This window comes from Morus notabilis, unplaced genomic scaffold (genome assembly GCF_000414095.1).
Source record: "Morus notabilis unplaced genomic scaffold, ASM41409v2 Scaffold139, whole genome shotgun sequence".
Classification (NCBI taxonomy): Eukaryota; Viridiplantae; Streptophyta; class Magnoliopsida; order Rosales; family Moraceae; genus Morus; species Morus notabilis.
Window position 1 is genome coordinate 9,953 of NW_010361068.1, and position 16,199 is coordinate 26,151.

General features: G+C 33.8%; 1 protein-coding gene across 4 annotated transcripts; it reads left to right on the forward strand.

The window, feature by feature from the left end:
* Positions 1-5,541: 5,541 nt before the first annotated feature.
* LOC21408035 (scarecrow-like protein 9) lies at positions 5,542-9,065 on the forward strand. 4 transcript variants are annotated; one of them, XR_002902235.1, is made up of 3 exons: positions 5,542-5,685; positions 6,075-8,921; positions 9,023-9,065. XR_002902235.1 is itself a non-coding variant. In XM_024165773.1 (2 exons), the coding sequence occupies exon 2, from the start codon at positions 6,372-6,374 to the stop codon at positions 8,427-8,429; it is 2,058 nt and encodes a 685-aa protein (XP_024021541.1). In that variant the 5' UTR covers positions 5,542-5,685; positions 6,075-6,371; the 3' UTR covers positions 8,430-8,983. The 4 variants fall into 4 exon arrangements, 1 of the variants encoding a protein (XP_024021541.1); XR_002902236.1 differs by lacking the exon at positions 9,023-9,065 and having other exon boundaries at positions 6,075-8,548; positions 8,686-8,983; XR_002902237.1 differs by lacking the exon at positions 9,023-9,065 and having other exon boundaries at positions 6,075-8,757; positions 8,871-8,885.
* The last annotated feature ends 7,134 nt before the right edge of the window (positions 9,066-16,199 follow it).

Here is a 16,199-nt window from a genome sequence, read left to right on the forward strand (position 1 = left end):
ATTAAAAATAATGTCTGTAAATTCAAAATTTCTCTTCTTTTTAATATTCTCTTTACTAAATAACTTAAAATTCTCTGTGCTTCATTTAAGATATAGATTATGCATCTTTTAGCAATGCAAGGGAATAATAAATTTTGTGATTTTCTTGGATCCTTTTTAATTAAGTATGGTGAGGAATTATGGCTTCACTTATAAGAAATTATAAAAAAAAAAAAAAATAAAGTTATGCTATGTACTAAAAAGAACTCACAAATAGTCTCTCAAGTTTACTTTTAATCTCACTTTGGTTATTGACTTTTCTTTGAAGTTTTACTCTGTTTTAGTTTTGGTCTTTCTGTTAGCTAAGTGTTAAATATTTGAAAAAACATTTAAAATTTAAGGACTAAAACAATACAAAAAATAAAAATTAATTTTAAAAAAGTTCTTAAATGTTAGCTGTTTTTAATTTTGGTCTTTATTTACATAAATTATGTCAAACACCTACCTGACGGGAGGACTAAAACTGAAATAAAGTAAAACCTTAAAAACTAACCGTGAGATGTTTTAAAAGTGAGATTGCGAATAAATCTAGACTGTGTGTGGGATTAACTCAAAAAGAAAAGGTGCAGAGCGGAGATTTGACGATTCTCAAGTATTTTGTAGGATTCAAAAGAATAACATATGCATACAACTTGGCAGATAAGCTAGCAAATAAAATAGCAAAAAGGGGGACAAAAACTTCATATATGAGGATAACTTAGCCACATGCGACCACAAAAAAGTGACTGTGCATTAAGAATTGAGACATTAGTCCAAGAGGTTGAAAAGACTTTACATAATCTTTGATATAAACCAAATAGGGGCCTCATAAAAAGGTAATCGTCCAAATTCCACTTTCCAGAAAATGTCAAAACATCCTTATCTTAGTGATAAAAACACCAGTATCGAATTGAGATATGATAAATTGACTGCACATCTTCTCACAGGTGGAAAAAACTAGCTAATTCCGTCTTCTTCTACTTTTTCATTTATTTTTTATTTTTTATTTAGAACAATAAATTCGTCGTATTTTGTGATTGTGACCGTATGGTTTTATCAACTTGCTGAGATGAGTTGGGAAATAATAATAGGACTAATAATATGCAGAGAAAGCAGCATCAACTACAGTATATGTAAATATATATATATATATATGTGTGTGTGTGTGTGTGTGTGTGTTATTTTCCAAAAGGCTTTGAACATGTTCATGCTTGCATGCGTGCATTCCAGAAAATTGACACACACACACACATTTAAATCTAATCTAAATAATATATAAAAGTCCCGAAGGACTTTCGCGGTTTCGTCCCAACGTTCCGTCCATGAGAAGGAAGGGGCGAAACGGTTCGTCTTAATTTTTTTTTTTATTTCTTGTTTTTTTTCCTTGTATTTGCTTTTGGGCCCTCTTATTCTTTTCATTTGCTCATTTAGTTCCTGGTTTTAGTTTTTCCCCCACTCTTATTTAATCTTGTTGTCATTTTAGTCTATATATTTTATTTTATTATTATTTTAGTCCCTTTTACGTCTTTTTTTTTGCGGCTCTGTTTTTTTTTTGTCTCCTCTTTCTTTTTTCTTTTTGTTTTTTTTCCCTCTTTCTTCTTTGCTTGTCTTTTTAATCCATTATTTTTTTGTTTTCCTCTCGCCCTTACTTAGGCCTCGTTCATTTCACCGATTCGAGTTTTCAGTTTTAGGTTTCTACAGTAAAAAGCTCTCAGAAAATGTCACATATAACTTTTTCTGCTACAGTGAAAAACTCTCAGAAAATGTCACATCTCAGCTTGAATTGAAAACTCGATTCCACAAAGTGAACGGGGCCTTAATCTTATAATTTTAGTCCCTCATTTTTGTTTTTTTGTTTTTGTTTTTTTCCTTATTGCCTTTTCATTTATTTGTTTTTGGGTCCCCCTTCTCTTTTATTTGCCTTTTTAGTCTTTTATTTTTATTTTTTCTCTCACCCTTATTTAATCTTAACATTTTAGTCTCTTATTTTTGTTTTTTTCTTTCCTTCCTTTTTTTTTTGGGTCCTCCTTCCTTTTTTATTTACTCTGGTCACTCATTTTTGCTTTTCCTCTCACTCTTGATTTAATCTTATCATTTTTTTAACAACTATACATTATTTTTCTTTTACGTTGTTTTCCTTTCGTTTTTTGTTTTTTTTGTTTTTTTATCCTCTTTTCCTTTTTTATTTGCTTCTTTAGTCTTTTATTTTTATTTTTCCTCTCACCCTCATTAATCTTATCATTGTCTCGATATACATTCTTATTTATTTTCTTATTTTCATTTAAATATATATATATATATTCTCTATAGGGTAATCCTTTTTTAATGCACTTTTGTTAAATTGGTTTTTCACCTCATGTTCCCATTGAGATATAGTTTTTCAAAATAGCTCTCATTTAATTTTTTTTCTCTGCGCAATCCCTATTATTTTAGAAGTTATTCCTAACTAACAACTAACTAAGATCTCTATTAATTTAAAAAAAGTTATAACACAATAATAAAAAATTAATACAAGGATGCAACTTATAGAATTACCCCGCGTGCATAGCACATGGCCTCCACTAGTATATATAAATGGACGAATTTTTTTTGGCAATATAAATGGATGAATTTTCAATTGTTACATTTTCATAATGGTTACCTATCAAATATAAAAATTTAATCACATAGTGTAATAAGAATCTAATCTCATTAATTACCATTAATTTTTTGATCAACTATCAAATTTATTACAATTGTCAGATCAATATCTTATAGTTTTACTCGTTGATGGATAAATTTTAAAGTAACCATTAATATATATATATGTACATATAGTATAATGTTTTGCAAAGGAGAAAGCATAATAAATATTGAGATAAAATTATTTTGGTGGCCTCCGTTATATAACAAAACATCTCGTTAGTATCTTAGGTTTTTAATAATATTAAAACGGTATATTCATTTTTTTTAAAAATATTCTTTTGGTACTCTGAAACTAATTTTGAGACATAAAATATCCATTCTATTATTTTCACTAATTAACAATAAACTTGTAATTTTAAAAAAATATATGAAAATACTTTAAAACTAACAATTAAAAAAATAAATTAAGATGTTTTCAGAATATAATTTTAAAGATTATTTTCTATTTAATTAATGAAAATGACAATTTTTTTATAGTATTGAAAAAACATTCATTTAAATGTTAAGATATCATTTTAATATTGTTAAAACAATAGAATACTAATTAAATATGTTGTTATAACAGAAGTTACTAAAATAAATTTATCCATATAGCAACGCAAAACACATATATTTACAACTCGATCCTTGTATTCTCTCACCAACGGTCTTATACTTCCAATTTCCACCATTCATGAAAGTGTCTCAAATTTAAATTATGTCAAGCTAGCTATGTTGATTTAAAAAGTCTCGTGATAGAAAGGAGAATGAATACCCAATGAAATATATATTGCTGCAATATAGTAATCAAAATAAACTAAAACAGAGGGATTTGGCAATTGAGATAATGATATTTTTTTAACAACACTAATAAGGAAAGTCTACAATTGGAAGGAGAATCAAAAGTTGACATTTTGTAATACTTATTTTTAGTAGTTTCCTATATTTAAAAGATTTGTATTAAGTAAACTATTCTCTCCTTAAGTAGCTAATGTTGTATATGTATATATTGTTCGGCAATTAGCATCGTTTGTCACTAAATTTTTAGAAGTGATATTTTGGTCTTTTAACATTTAATTTCAGTACATTAGTTCTCAAATTACAGTTTGGTTCTTGATACTAATATCGATGACAATTTTAAAATTTAATAAAGATAATCATGTATTCATAATGTGAACTTAAAATTTTACAAAAAAAAGTTACATTAGATGCAAAATTTTCGTTTTCTTTATGTTAAAACCTATTAAAAATTATAATATTTTACTCTTTACAATAACTATTTATGTGAAAATTTCAGAATCATGTGATAAAGACGTGATTAACTGTGTTAAATTTTAAAAATTGTTTTTTAATTTTAGTATTAAGGATTAAAATTATCAAGAATAAAAAAAAGGATAAATAACTAATGTGCTAAAATTAAAAGTTCAAAGATAAAAATGTCTTTATGCTTTAAGTTAGGGAACTAACAGTTCCCAATAACCTTACGCAATACCTTACATGAATGGAAGTTTGGCGGAGCCATTCATCAATTATCTTCTTTCTCACTGTCTCATAAGATCCGTACCAAATAACTATAAATTTTTTCATACTTTTTTGTTACTATTTTTATGTGATTTTTTAACCATATTTTAGCTTCTTTAAAAAATGTGCACAACCGTAAGTATTCGCTATCATATATATCTCCGTATTTATATATATACACATTTATATTATATCATTTAACGCCCCCTAATTTAAATGTTAGAAACCATTTTTTTTACACTAGTCATAAGAATTGTTATTTTAATTGTTAGATGTATTATTGAACGATTTAATTATGGATGAGGGCAGTTTTACATTGATCGCTATAAATTTTATTTATGGATACTAATTATGAGGCTGTTAAAAAACTAAACTAATTATTAATATAATAATATTTTTACCAATACTAAAATAAAAAAAAAAACATATATTACAGTAGAAATTTTGATATTTTTTGTTTTGCTAAAAAAAAATATCCATCATCACATCTCTACTTAACGCTTTAAAAGAAATCTAATGAGACCATTAATGAGACGAGATGGACAATAGAAATTTAGATATATTGATCGTTCGTTTAGGATAATTTGTGCTTATACTTTTAAGTAGTAGAAAAAGATGAATATAAATTAAGGCTTTTTTATTAGTGTTTAGATAGTACTTAAAAAAGTACTTTTATATATAAAAAGAGCTTTTGAATTTGTTTGAGTAAAAAAATTAAAATCACAAGTGGACGTTTAGTTTATAGATTCAGAATTATTCTCGTTTTACGTGTGTATTTTGTGAGAAAAAAATACTGTAGAGAACTATGAATCATGATTCAGAATCATAGACGAATATATGAAACAAACGAACACATTGTTATAAAAAATAATGTAATAAAATGATATAAAAAAGATATTTAATTTATTGTTCACAAATAAAAAATTAAAAATATAAATAAAAAGATTTTTATAAGCATTTTTTTTCATAAACACTAAATCACTTTAAAATTATCCATCTAAATATTTTAAAATTTATTTTTAAATTAAATAAGCTAAAAATAATTTTTTTTTAAATCAATCAAAACTGGCTCTTATACTAGATCTTACAATACAGGAATATTTATTATGATAGTTTGTGGGAGAGAGAAGACTGAAGACGTAGGGAGGCGCCACCATGGCCTCTTGTCCATCATGCACGTTGGTTCGGCGCTGATAATGATGATTATCTAATTGATAATCATTAATACTTTTTTTTTTATAGGATGATAGTATTATTAGTAATTAGCGTCCCAACAAAAACATTATAATTAAAACCGCAAAAACCCCATTTTCATTTCATTTCTCATTTCCTATTAAAATGGGCGTGTCTCTGTCATTCCAGTCTCTTCGTTTCTGAATTCTCTGTCAGAACAATAGCAGGCGCTTTTCTCCCTTTTTTTATTTTCTTCAAAACTTTAGAGCCTTATTTTTTGTTCTTCCCCTTTCTTTCCGGTTGATCCAGGTATTTATTCTTTGTGTTTAGTATTTCCCAACTGCTTTACTTTCTGCTTAAACTCTTTTTTTGTTCACTATCCTTTAAACGGCGAATGAAATGGGTTATGGGCAGTATTTTCTGATTTTATTTAATTTTTGGTGAGAAAATGTGATCTTTTTAGCACAGTCATGACTTCAACGAACTGTATGAAGGGTGTTTTAAAAAAAAAAAAATTATAAATAGTGTGGTCGTTGTGCGACAGGAAGGTTTCTCGCCTAAAGATGTAATTTTTCTTTAACCCTTTTGGCTCCTGATTCTGACTGTGTACTCTTTTTTTTTTTTTTTTTGGTTTGTTTGTTTGTTTGTTTTTTTTTGTTTTGTTGGTTTGTTTTTTGTTTTCTTTGCTTTCTTTTTAGGATTGAATATTCTGGGTTGGGAAAAGTGAGCTGAAACCCGTGTGGGCAAAAATAAGGTGTTTAAGCTGACAAGTATATCAACTATTGGATTTTAGTAGTGTGAAAGGTATCTTGGAATCTAAGATGGTCATGGATCAATCATTTAATGGACTATATGGTTCTGATAAAGGATTGGAATTAGGTGGCGAGTATAGTTTCGAGTTGTCGAATTGAAACAATGATGATATTAAGTTAGGGGCCAGTGGTAAGTTTGTTGATCAAAAGTATTCAAATGTGCTCCTATTGCCTCTGGATCCAATGCACTTGCACAGAGATTTAGCCCCAAATCCGGAGGTGGGGGATGCTCATGAGGACTTTGATTTTAGTGATGTAGTTCTTAAGTATATAAGTCAAATGCTTATGGAAGAAGATATGGAAGACAAGACCTGCATGTTTCAAGAGTCTGCAGCGCTTCAAGCGCAAGAACAATCATTCTATGAACTTATCGGGAACAAGTATCCTTCGCAGGATGATGATCCGACTGTCCCTTGTGCTGATCAGAAGCATGATAGCCCGGATGGCAGTCTTGCTTTGCAAGATAGTAGCTGTAGTATTAGCAATAGTACTAGCAGTAGTGCCAGTGTGGTGGATCCTGGATGGAATTTTGATCCTGGTGACTATAAGTCGCCGCAGCAAGTTGCTTCTCAGTCATCTTATGGCTCTTCAAATGAGGCGGGGAATTTTGTTGATGGGTTTGTGGATTCTCCGATGAGCACTCTTAGGGTTCATGAAGCGTTTAATGAGATTGAGTCGGTTATGCAGTTCAAGAGAGGGTTCGAGGAAGCGAGCAAGTTTATTCCGAATGCTGAAAGTCTGATTGTTGATTTAGAGGGTTACAAATTTTTTTCCAAAGAGTTGAAAGACTCTAAGGACGTGACAGTTGATGTAGAGAAGAAATACGAGAGTGAGTACTTTCTGGATGGATCAAGGGGAAAGAAGCATCCTCATAGAGAGGATGTCGCTGTAGAGGAGGGGAGGAGCAACAAGCAATCGGCGTTTTGTAGCGAGTCAAATGTGAGTTCAGATATGTTCGACATGGTTTTGCTAAATTGCGGAAAAAATGACTCCTCTCTCCGTGAGGCTTTGCAAAATGGGGCAAGCAAGAATTCTCAGCAGAATGGTCAATCCAAAGGTACGAATGGAGGAAAAGCTCGCGGGAAGAAGCAGGGAGGTAAGAGAGATGTGGTGGATTTAAGAACTCTCTTGACACTTTGTGCACATTCTGTTGCGGCTGATGATAGGAGAAGCGCTGAGAAACTTCTAAAGCAGATCAGACAACATTCATCTCCTACGGGCGATGGGATGCAGAGATTGGCTCAGTGTTTTGCTGATGGTCTCGAGGCACGCATGGCTGGTTCCGGTACTCAGGTCTACAAAGCACTTATAGCCAAACCAACATCAGCTGCTGATGTTTTGAAAGCTTACCACCTGCTTCTTGCTGCGTGCCCATTCAAGAAGCTGTCAAACTTCTTCTCGAATAAGACGATTATGAATGTAGCAGAAAAAGCAACGAGGCTCCACATTATTGATTTTGGTATCCTGTATGGCTTTCAATGGCCTTGCCTTATACAACGCCTCTCGTCTAGGTCTGAAGGTCCTCCCAAACTTCGGATTACTGGAATTGATTTTCCTCAACCAGGTTTCCGACCTGCAGAAAGGGTTGAGGAGACTGGACGGCGCCTAGCAAACTATGCTGAGACTTTCAAAGTCCCATTTGAGTTCAATGCAATAGCACAGAAGTGGGACACCATTCAAATTGAGGATCTTAAACTTGACCCTGATGAGGTGATTGTTGTAAACTGCATGTACAGGCTGAGAAACCTACTTGACGAAACTGTTGTTGTAGACAGTCCGAGAGATATTGTTCTGAACCTTATCAGGAAGATGAATCCAGATGTTTTCATCATGGGGGCGGTGAATGGAGCTTATAGTGCGCCCTTCTTCATCACTCGATTCCGAGAGGCTCTATTCCACTTCTCTACATTGTTTGATATGCTTGAGACGAATGTTCCCCGCGAGATTCCTGAGAGCATGCTGATTGAGAGGGAGATAATCAGAAGAGAGGCTATGAATGTCATCGCATGTGAAGGCTCGGAAAGGATTGAAAGGCCAGAAACATACAAGCAGTGGCAGGTCCGCAATTTGAGAGCTGGGTTTAGGCAGCTTCCTTTGAACCAGGAGATCATGCAGGTGGCCAAGGACAGGGTGAAATCATACTACCACAAGGATTTTGTCATCGATAGAGATGGACAGTGGTTGCTGCAGGGGTGGAAGGGACGGATTGTTTACGCACTCTCATCTTGGAATGCCGCTTGATGGATTCACAAACCATAAGAATGTTCATCAAAGTGCGAGATCGAACGGTTACCAAAGTGGTCAACTTGCCACAGCATTCTATGTGATTGCCCCATGGATTTCTGATGCATGAAGTGAAGGTATTGAAGTGAAAAATGCAAGATCCTATATCTCTATTATGATATTGTTGGTGATTTATGTATCAGTAGTTTTTTGGTGTATTACATGGTTTTTAAACCATCTGAATATGTGTATTGTAACATGTTATGGTAAGCAGGTTTATTAGCATCGGAAGTTTACTTTCTGGGAACTTATCTTCATGCTTCAAAAGAGCTGTCTCTGAAGTGAGGTAGAGGAACCAAACATTTTATGCTTGAATGGAGAATTTGTTGGTCTATTCAATTGCCTAGATATGTTCTCTATCCCAAAAAATAATGATATGCAGTCTTCTGAATATTACAGAAAAGGCCTCACTTTTCCTGTGCATAAGTGTCGAATATAAGCAATGTTTAGGTCAGTATTAGCAGTATATGGTAAGTAGTAAAAGATTTGAATGAACTGCAACAGCAAAACAATCAAGAAATGTTTATCCGTAGTATCGTTGTTTGTTGCAGATGTTTTAGCTGGCAGTTTTGTTTTCTAAGCTTGATTTTAGGGCAACTGATCATATCCGTTCATGCGGCTGCGTCGACGGCTCTGACGGGGATGATGACATTGAATAGTGACATCTGTCTGGTTTTCTATCACTCTCAACCTTTAATGAGTGGACTTATTTATGGTTGTTCAATGTTCATAGACACTTGATGTTCGTTAGTGATATAGTTTATAAAATAAGGTGTCTCATTTTTGTTTTTGTTTTTGTTTTTTTGCTAGTAAAGGTCTCATTTTTGTTGTTCTTGTCGTTCTATTTTCTTTTGATTCATAATTGGAAAGTAGAACAAGAGGAAAGAGCCCAAGTGTATGCTCCCACTGGCGTGTAAAGTGAGATCAATCCTTTCTAAATGCGTCGTTTTGTGATAAAGTAAAAATTAAGCCAGCCGTTCAATCCCTTAATTCCACTTCTTTTGCTATCAAACACTCTTTTCTTTTCCCTTTAATTCCGGTAAATGTCGTTTTGTGATAAAGTAAAAATTAAGTCAGCCGTTCAATCCCTTAATTCCATTCACATGTTATCTTTTACTTCTTTTGCTATCAAACACTCTTTTCTTTTCCCTTTAATTCCGGTAAAGATGGATGCAAACTCCCCAGTTCAATATAAGTAAACATTTCAGTTCATACTAAGACGACATTATAAATATAGAACTGATGTGTATATATATATATATATATATATATATAGGAATAGTCTTCCGTCACCCACCTATAAAAGTAGTCCGGCGGACTCATCCGTGAGATAATCTATCGACAGTTTAAAGGCAAACGAGGGCAACCTATAAATATTAAAAAATAGTCCGCCACCTACGCTGACTCATTCACCCAAAAGAATCAATTTATTTATTATATTCAAATGCAACAAAAAATTAGGCAAATCAAAACAGTAAGGACACAATTGTCGTTCTAAATACTAAAATCTCAACTAGTATTTTGTTTTTTCTGAGCTACATTTAAGGGATCCAATTACAAAGAAATGAAGTTATTATTCATTATAAAAAATGAAATTATTTAACCTTCTAAACAATAACGTATAGACACCCCTCCCCTCCAAGATGCTAGTCTTTGGGATAGGAGTTCATCGAAATTTATACATTAAATTCCAACAAATATCTTGTTAAGAATGGTGTCTTTGGAAACTAACATATCTTATCATTGAAAATTTTACATTAAATTCCAATAAGTTATATTCTAATAATTCTAATAAATAGAATAATATTATGCAACAGTATAACCAAAAAAAAATTAAGTAATCAGATATAGTTTATATTGTATATATAATATCTTTTTAATGTGACAATATTATTTTAATATCATCAAAAGTTTAAGTATGACACCATTTTAAAACATGATGGTACTATTTTAATATTATCTAACGTAACGGGACCATATTTGTGTACGTATTCTATTTTTAGTCCAGTAATTTTGTAACATTACTTGGTTATTAATTTAGGCCTTGATTATCATATTTCTTTTATTTTCTTATGATGTACATCATCGGCTTCCAATTTTACAATATGCAATTCATTTTGTATTGTCCTAGTTGACCCATCTATTTCGATTTTCTTATTTTACCACGTCAAGGTTCAAGAATTGACTTCTTTAATTACTAATTTCTTCCTCCATACCTCCTAGAATTTGTGCCATCACATACTTTTGAGAAAAGTGAGTGATAACTATAGGTGGCTTCCTTATTCATCCATCTCATGTGTTGAGAAACCCATTAGAACGCCCACACATTCGAGTTCACGTTAATCCGGGGATACGTTGAGAAAGAATCGTGGTGTTCTTAGAATTTAAGAGCTTAAGACGGTGTTGGAGGAGTTCAAGATTTACGTCCTAATCGAGTGACGGTAAAATTTCCATTCTTCTCTGTAATATCTTTGTAGTTAAATTAACATGAAATAATGATCATATTAAATTTTAATTTATGTGATTCGATTGCCATGGCCGAAGGTCGACCATGGAAGAACTGCAACAGCCTTCAAACTGCTGCAAGTGACTGCACCTTCAGGTGCAGTCAAGGGTGCATGGGCTTTGCACCTCATGGTGCAAAGGCCCAGGCCCATAATGTTGTGCTCTGCCTCAGTAATGAGGCAAAGGCATTACATGCATTGGGATGGCTTTTTCAGCCGGCCCAGGTGTAATAAATGGCTGTTTTTGACAGCCCAGAAAAGCCCAAACCCAATTTTTTTTAATCTGCCAGAAAGGAGACATGAAGATGGAGAATACTTGAAGACAGAGAATTACAAGAAGATCTATTTTTGATGTAATTTTATTTTTATTATTATTTTGGGGTTGTAATTCTTAGATCTATGGAACCCGGCCAAGTTTTTCCATTTCGCTTGTATGTTATTTATTTATCTATTATGTTTGATACTAATTGTATTGTCATGCATCTAACATGCCATCTAGGATAAAAAGTGCCTACCTAGTTTATATGTATGATATGCATCATGCGCATTAATTATATGTATTAATTCTAAAATGGTTTTAGTAAATTGAATTAATTAAATGCGCCAAATTGTTGAGTTTAATGAGATTAAATTCAAAGTTATTAAATTTAATAAAATTAAATTTAAAGTTGTTAAATTTAATAAGATTAAATTTGAATAAATTTATTAGCAAATGGTTTTGCAAAATTTGAATAAGTCAAATGTGAAATTTATAAATTTAAATGTTAAATTTTAAAATTGTCATAAATGACTTATTATAATTTTAAAGTTGTTTAAAATTATTTAGATCTTAGTGACTTAAATTGTTTAAATTCACTAAGAAGTATGAAGCAAGAGTTGTTTTACAAAATAAATATACCATTTGTAAATAATGAGTGGGAGCGGGTAATATGCCAATATAACCCATAGGTCTCCACCGTCAGTACAGCACCGTGAGTAATTAATGAGGCCCCGAGAAGCTTTGATTTCGTCCTCCCTACGAAGGGTATTCATTAATTATAATAATAAGGTTGACTTCCAAACAGATAGGATCTCTAAGATGTATTTTAGAAGACCTACCCTACGGCGACAAATTCTAAGTTAAGTCTAAAAGATCTGAAATGGTGAGTTACACTCATAAAGAGATAATTAAATTGGTTAATTATTTTCTTGACCTAAATAAAAGGAAATGAATAAATATTAGAAGAATGAGATATTTTAGATAGTATTTATTAATTGAGATAGTCTCATTTTAATTAGCAATTATTTAACCTACCCTACGGCGGCACTTAATTGTGGTGATTAAAATTCCTTAGGCAATTAAACATGTATTTGTGTATTTAACATGTGCATTCATGCATCATATTTATATGCCTTAAATTTAGTAGTGATATTTATGCAAAATGTTGATTGAGTTATATTCTTTATTTTCAGCAAAAATGTCAAATCCTATTTTCGCACTTCTCGCTTCCCAAATTTTGAATGGTGAAAACTTTGTCAAATGAAAAAGCAACATGAATATCCTCTTGATCTGTGAAAACTACCATTTTGTCCTTAAGGAGGATTGTCCTCCAGTGCCTCCAATTCAGTAAAAATGTGAAATCCTATTTTCGCACTTCTCGCTTCCCAAATTTTGAATGGTGGAAACTTTGTTAGATGGAAAAGCAACATGAATATCCTCTTGATCTGTGAAAACTATCATTTTGTCCTTAAGGAGGATTGTCCTCCAGTGCCTCCGGCCAATGCCGCCAGGGCTATGACTGAGCAATATGATCGTTGGGTCAACGCCAATAACAAGGCCCGTTGTTACCTGTTAGCAATAATGAATGAAGTGCTGAGAACTCAGCACGAAGGCCATGCGACTACTAGAGAGATCATGGACTCTCTTCAGAGGATGTTTGGATGTCCATCTGATTCAGCCCGACACGATGCTATCAAAGCCGTTATGAATGGCCATATGAAGAATGGTTCTTCTGTACGTGAGCATGTGCTTAAGATGATTAATCATCTTAATGAGGCTGAAATTAATGGGTCTCAGATTGATGAGAAGGCCCAGGTTGACATGATACTGGAGACACTTTCTCCTGATTTTCTTCCATTAAGGAGAAGTTATCTGATGAACCAAAAGAATGATAACTTGACTGAGCAAGGTAAATCAGATTTACTGGTCATGGAAACATGTTTAGTTAAGAATGACTTCTCTACCTTGATAGTTGATTCAGGAGCGTCTAATCATGTTTGTACTTCTTTACAGATACTGGAAATGTCCAGGGATCTTGAAGAGGGATCTTTCCAGATGAGAGTGGGCAATGGGGCAAGGATTTCAGCGACGGCAGTAGGGACAGTGCGACTGTCTTTTGCAAATAATAAATATTTATTGTTAGACAATGTTTATTTTCTTCTGAATTTCAAACGGAATTTGCTTTCGCTTTCTAAATTGCATGAACAATTTGTTTCAGTTTCTTTTGATCTTTACTCTGTATCTTTATCTAAGAATGGAATTCATATTTGTTCTAGTTTTGTTGATGATGGTATTTACTTTGTTAAACCCATATTCAACGAAATGCTACAACCGAAATGTTCAAAGTCGCTGAACCAACCCCTAAAAGAAGAAAGGCTTCTAACGAAAATGAAACATACTTGTGGCATCTAAGGCTAGGTCATATAAACATAGATAGGATTGAAAGACTAGCAAAGGATGATCCTTTGAGAGAGCTAAAGGTTGACACTCTACCAGTTTGTGAATCCTGTCGAGAAGGAAAAATGACCAAGAGGCCATTTTCGGCAAAGGGTGAAAGAGCAAAGACACCCCTTGAAATCATATATACCGATGTATGTGGTCCTTTGAATGTCAAAGTGAGGGGAAGCTATGAATACTTCGTCACATTTATTGATGATCATTCAAGATTCGGATATGCATACCTGATGCAAAAGAAATCCGAAACCTTTGAAAAGTTCAAAGAATTCCGTGCCGAAGCTGAAAAGTAACTCGGCAAATCGATCAAAACTCTTAGATTAGATGGAGGAAAAGAGTACTTGGATTATGAATTCAAAGACCATTTGATTGAAAATGGAATAATATCTCAGCTCACTACACCTGGCACACCACAACAAAATGGTGTAGCTGAAAGAAGAAACCGCACCTTACTTGACATGATGAGATCAATATTAAGTTATTCTTCTTTACCCATTTCATTCTGGAGATATGCATTGCAAACAACAGTATACATTCTGAACTTAGTTCCATCTAAGTTAATCCCCATAACACCCCTAGAGTTGTGGAATGGTCGCAAACCTAGTTTGAGACGCATTCACATATGGGGGTGCCTAGCACATGTGTTGAAGGGAAATATTGGGAAGTTGGAACCTCGCTCGGAAGTCTGCACATTTGTGGGCTATCCAAAAGGAACAAGAGGAGATATGTTTTATAGTCCTCAGGATAACAAAGTGTTTGTGTTGGCAAACACTATGTTTCTTGAGCATAACTATATGGCACATTTTAAGCCCAGAAGCAAGATAGTTCTGGAAGAGTTGCTGGTTGATTAGATTAGCCCCATGCCGACAACAGTTGTTAGATGACAAAGAAGGGAGACCACTGACCATGATCAAACACCACCGCCACCACAACGCAGTGGGAGGGAAATAAGATTGCCAACCCGCTATCGTGAAAATGGAGAAGCAAATGTTGCAGTCACCGATGGCAGTGAAGAGGATCCATTGTCATACAGGATGGTAATGGATGATATTGATCGAGAAAAATGGTAAGAAGCCATGAAACTTGAAATGGAGTCTATGTACTCCAATTCTGTCTGGGAGCTTGTGGACCTACCAGAAGGCGTTAAGCCTATTGGTTGCAAATGGATCTATAAGAGTAAGAGAGAAGCTGAAGGAAAAATTGAAACGTTCAAAGCAAGATTGGTTGCAAAGGGTTTTACCCAAAAGGTAGGAATAGACTATGAGGATACTTTTCTCCTGTAGCCATGCTAAAGTCCATCTGCATACTCTTATCCATTGCTGCTCATTATGACTATGAGATATGACAAATGGATGTCAAGGCGGCGTTTCTGAACGGCAATCTTGAAGAGACCATTCATATGGTCCAACCAGAGGGTTTCATGGTAGAAGGCCAAGAGCAGAAAGTCTGCAAATTGCAGAGGTCCATTTATGGACTAAAACAAGCATCTAGATCTTAGAATATCAGATTTAACGAAGCTATAAAATCTTATGGCTTTGAATAAAATCTTGGTGAACCTTGTGTCTAGAAGCAAATTCAAAGAGATAAAGTGGTCTTCTTAGTTCTTTACGTAGATGACATTCTGCTCATTGGGAATGATGTAGAATCGTTATCCAAAGTAAAGAACTGGCTAGCCAGCCAATTCCAAATGAAAGATTTGGGAAAAGCCAACTACATTCTTGGGATCCAAATTATCCGGGATCGTAAGAATAGGCTTTTGGCATTATCTCAGGCATCATATATTGACAAGGTGCTTGTCAGGTTTTCGATGCAAAACTCCAAGAAAGGAAATTTACCTTCTCGACATGGAGTTTATCTCTTCAAGGAGCAGTGTCCAAAGACACCTCAAGAGAAAGAGGATATGAGACGAGTTCCCTATGCATCGGCAGTTGGAAGCCTGCTGTATGCAATGCTATGTACTAGACCTGACATATGATATGCAGTAAGGTTGGTTAGTATATACCAGTCAAACCCAGGATTAGATCATTAGGTTGCAGTCAAACACATACTCAAATATTTGAGAAGGACGAGAAACCATATGCTTGTATACTATGGTAGGGATTTGATTCCTATTGGATATACTGATTCTGATTTTCAGTCGGATAGGGACTCTCGCAAGTCTACCTCGGGGGCAGTGTTCACTTTGGAAAATGGAGCCATCCTATGGACGAGTATCAAGCAATCTTGTATTGCTGACTCAACCATGGAGGCTGAGTATGTAGTAGCTTGTGAAGCAGCTAAGGAATCTGTCTGGCTTCGTGAATTTCTGAAGGAATTGGAAGTTGTTCCAAATATGCATGAGCCTATCATACTCTATTGTGACAACAGTGGAGCAGTGGCCAATGCCAAGGAGCCCAGGAACCACCGCAAAGGAAAGCATATAGAGCGAAAATTCCACCTAGTCAGAGAGATTGTTTCTAGAGGAGACATTTCAGTTGAAAAGATCGCATCCGCGAACAACATAGCTGATCC

Coding starts and splice junctions, on each gene's coding strand:
- LOC21408035 (XM_024165773.1), top strand. CDS start 6,372: ATGCACTTGCACAGAGATTTAGCCCCAAATCCGGAGGTGGGGGATGCT.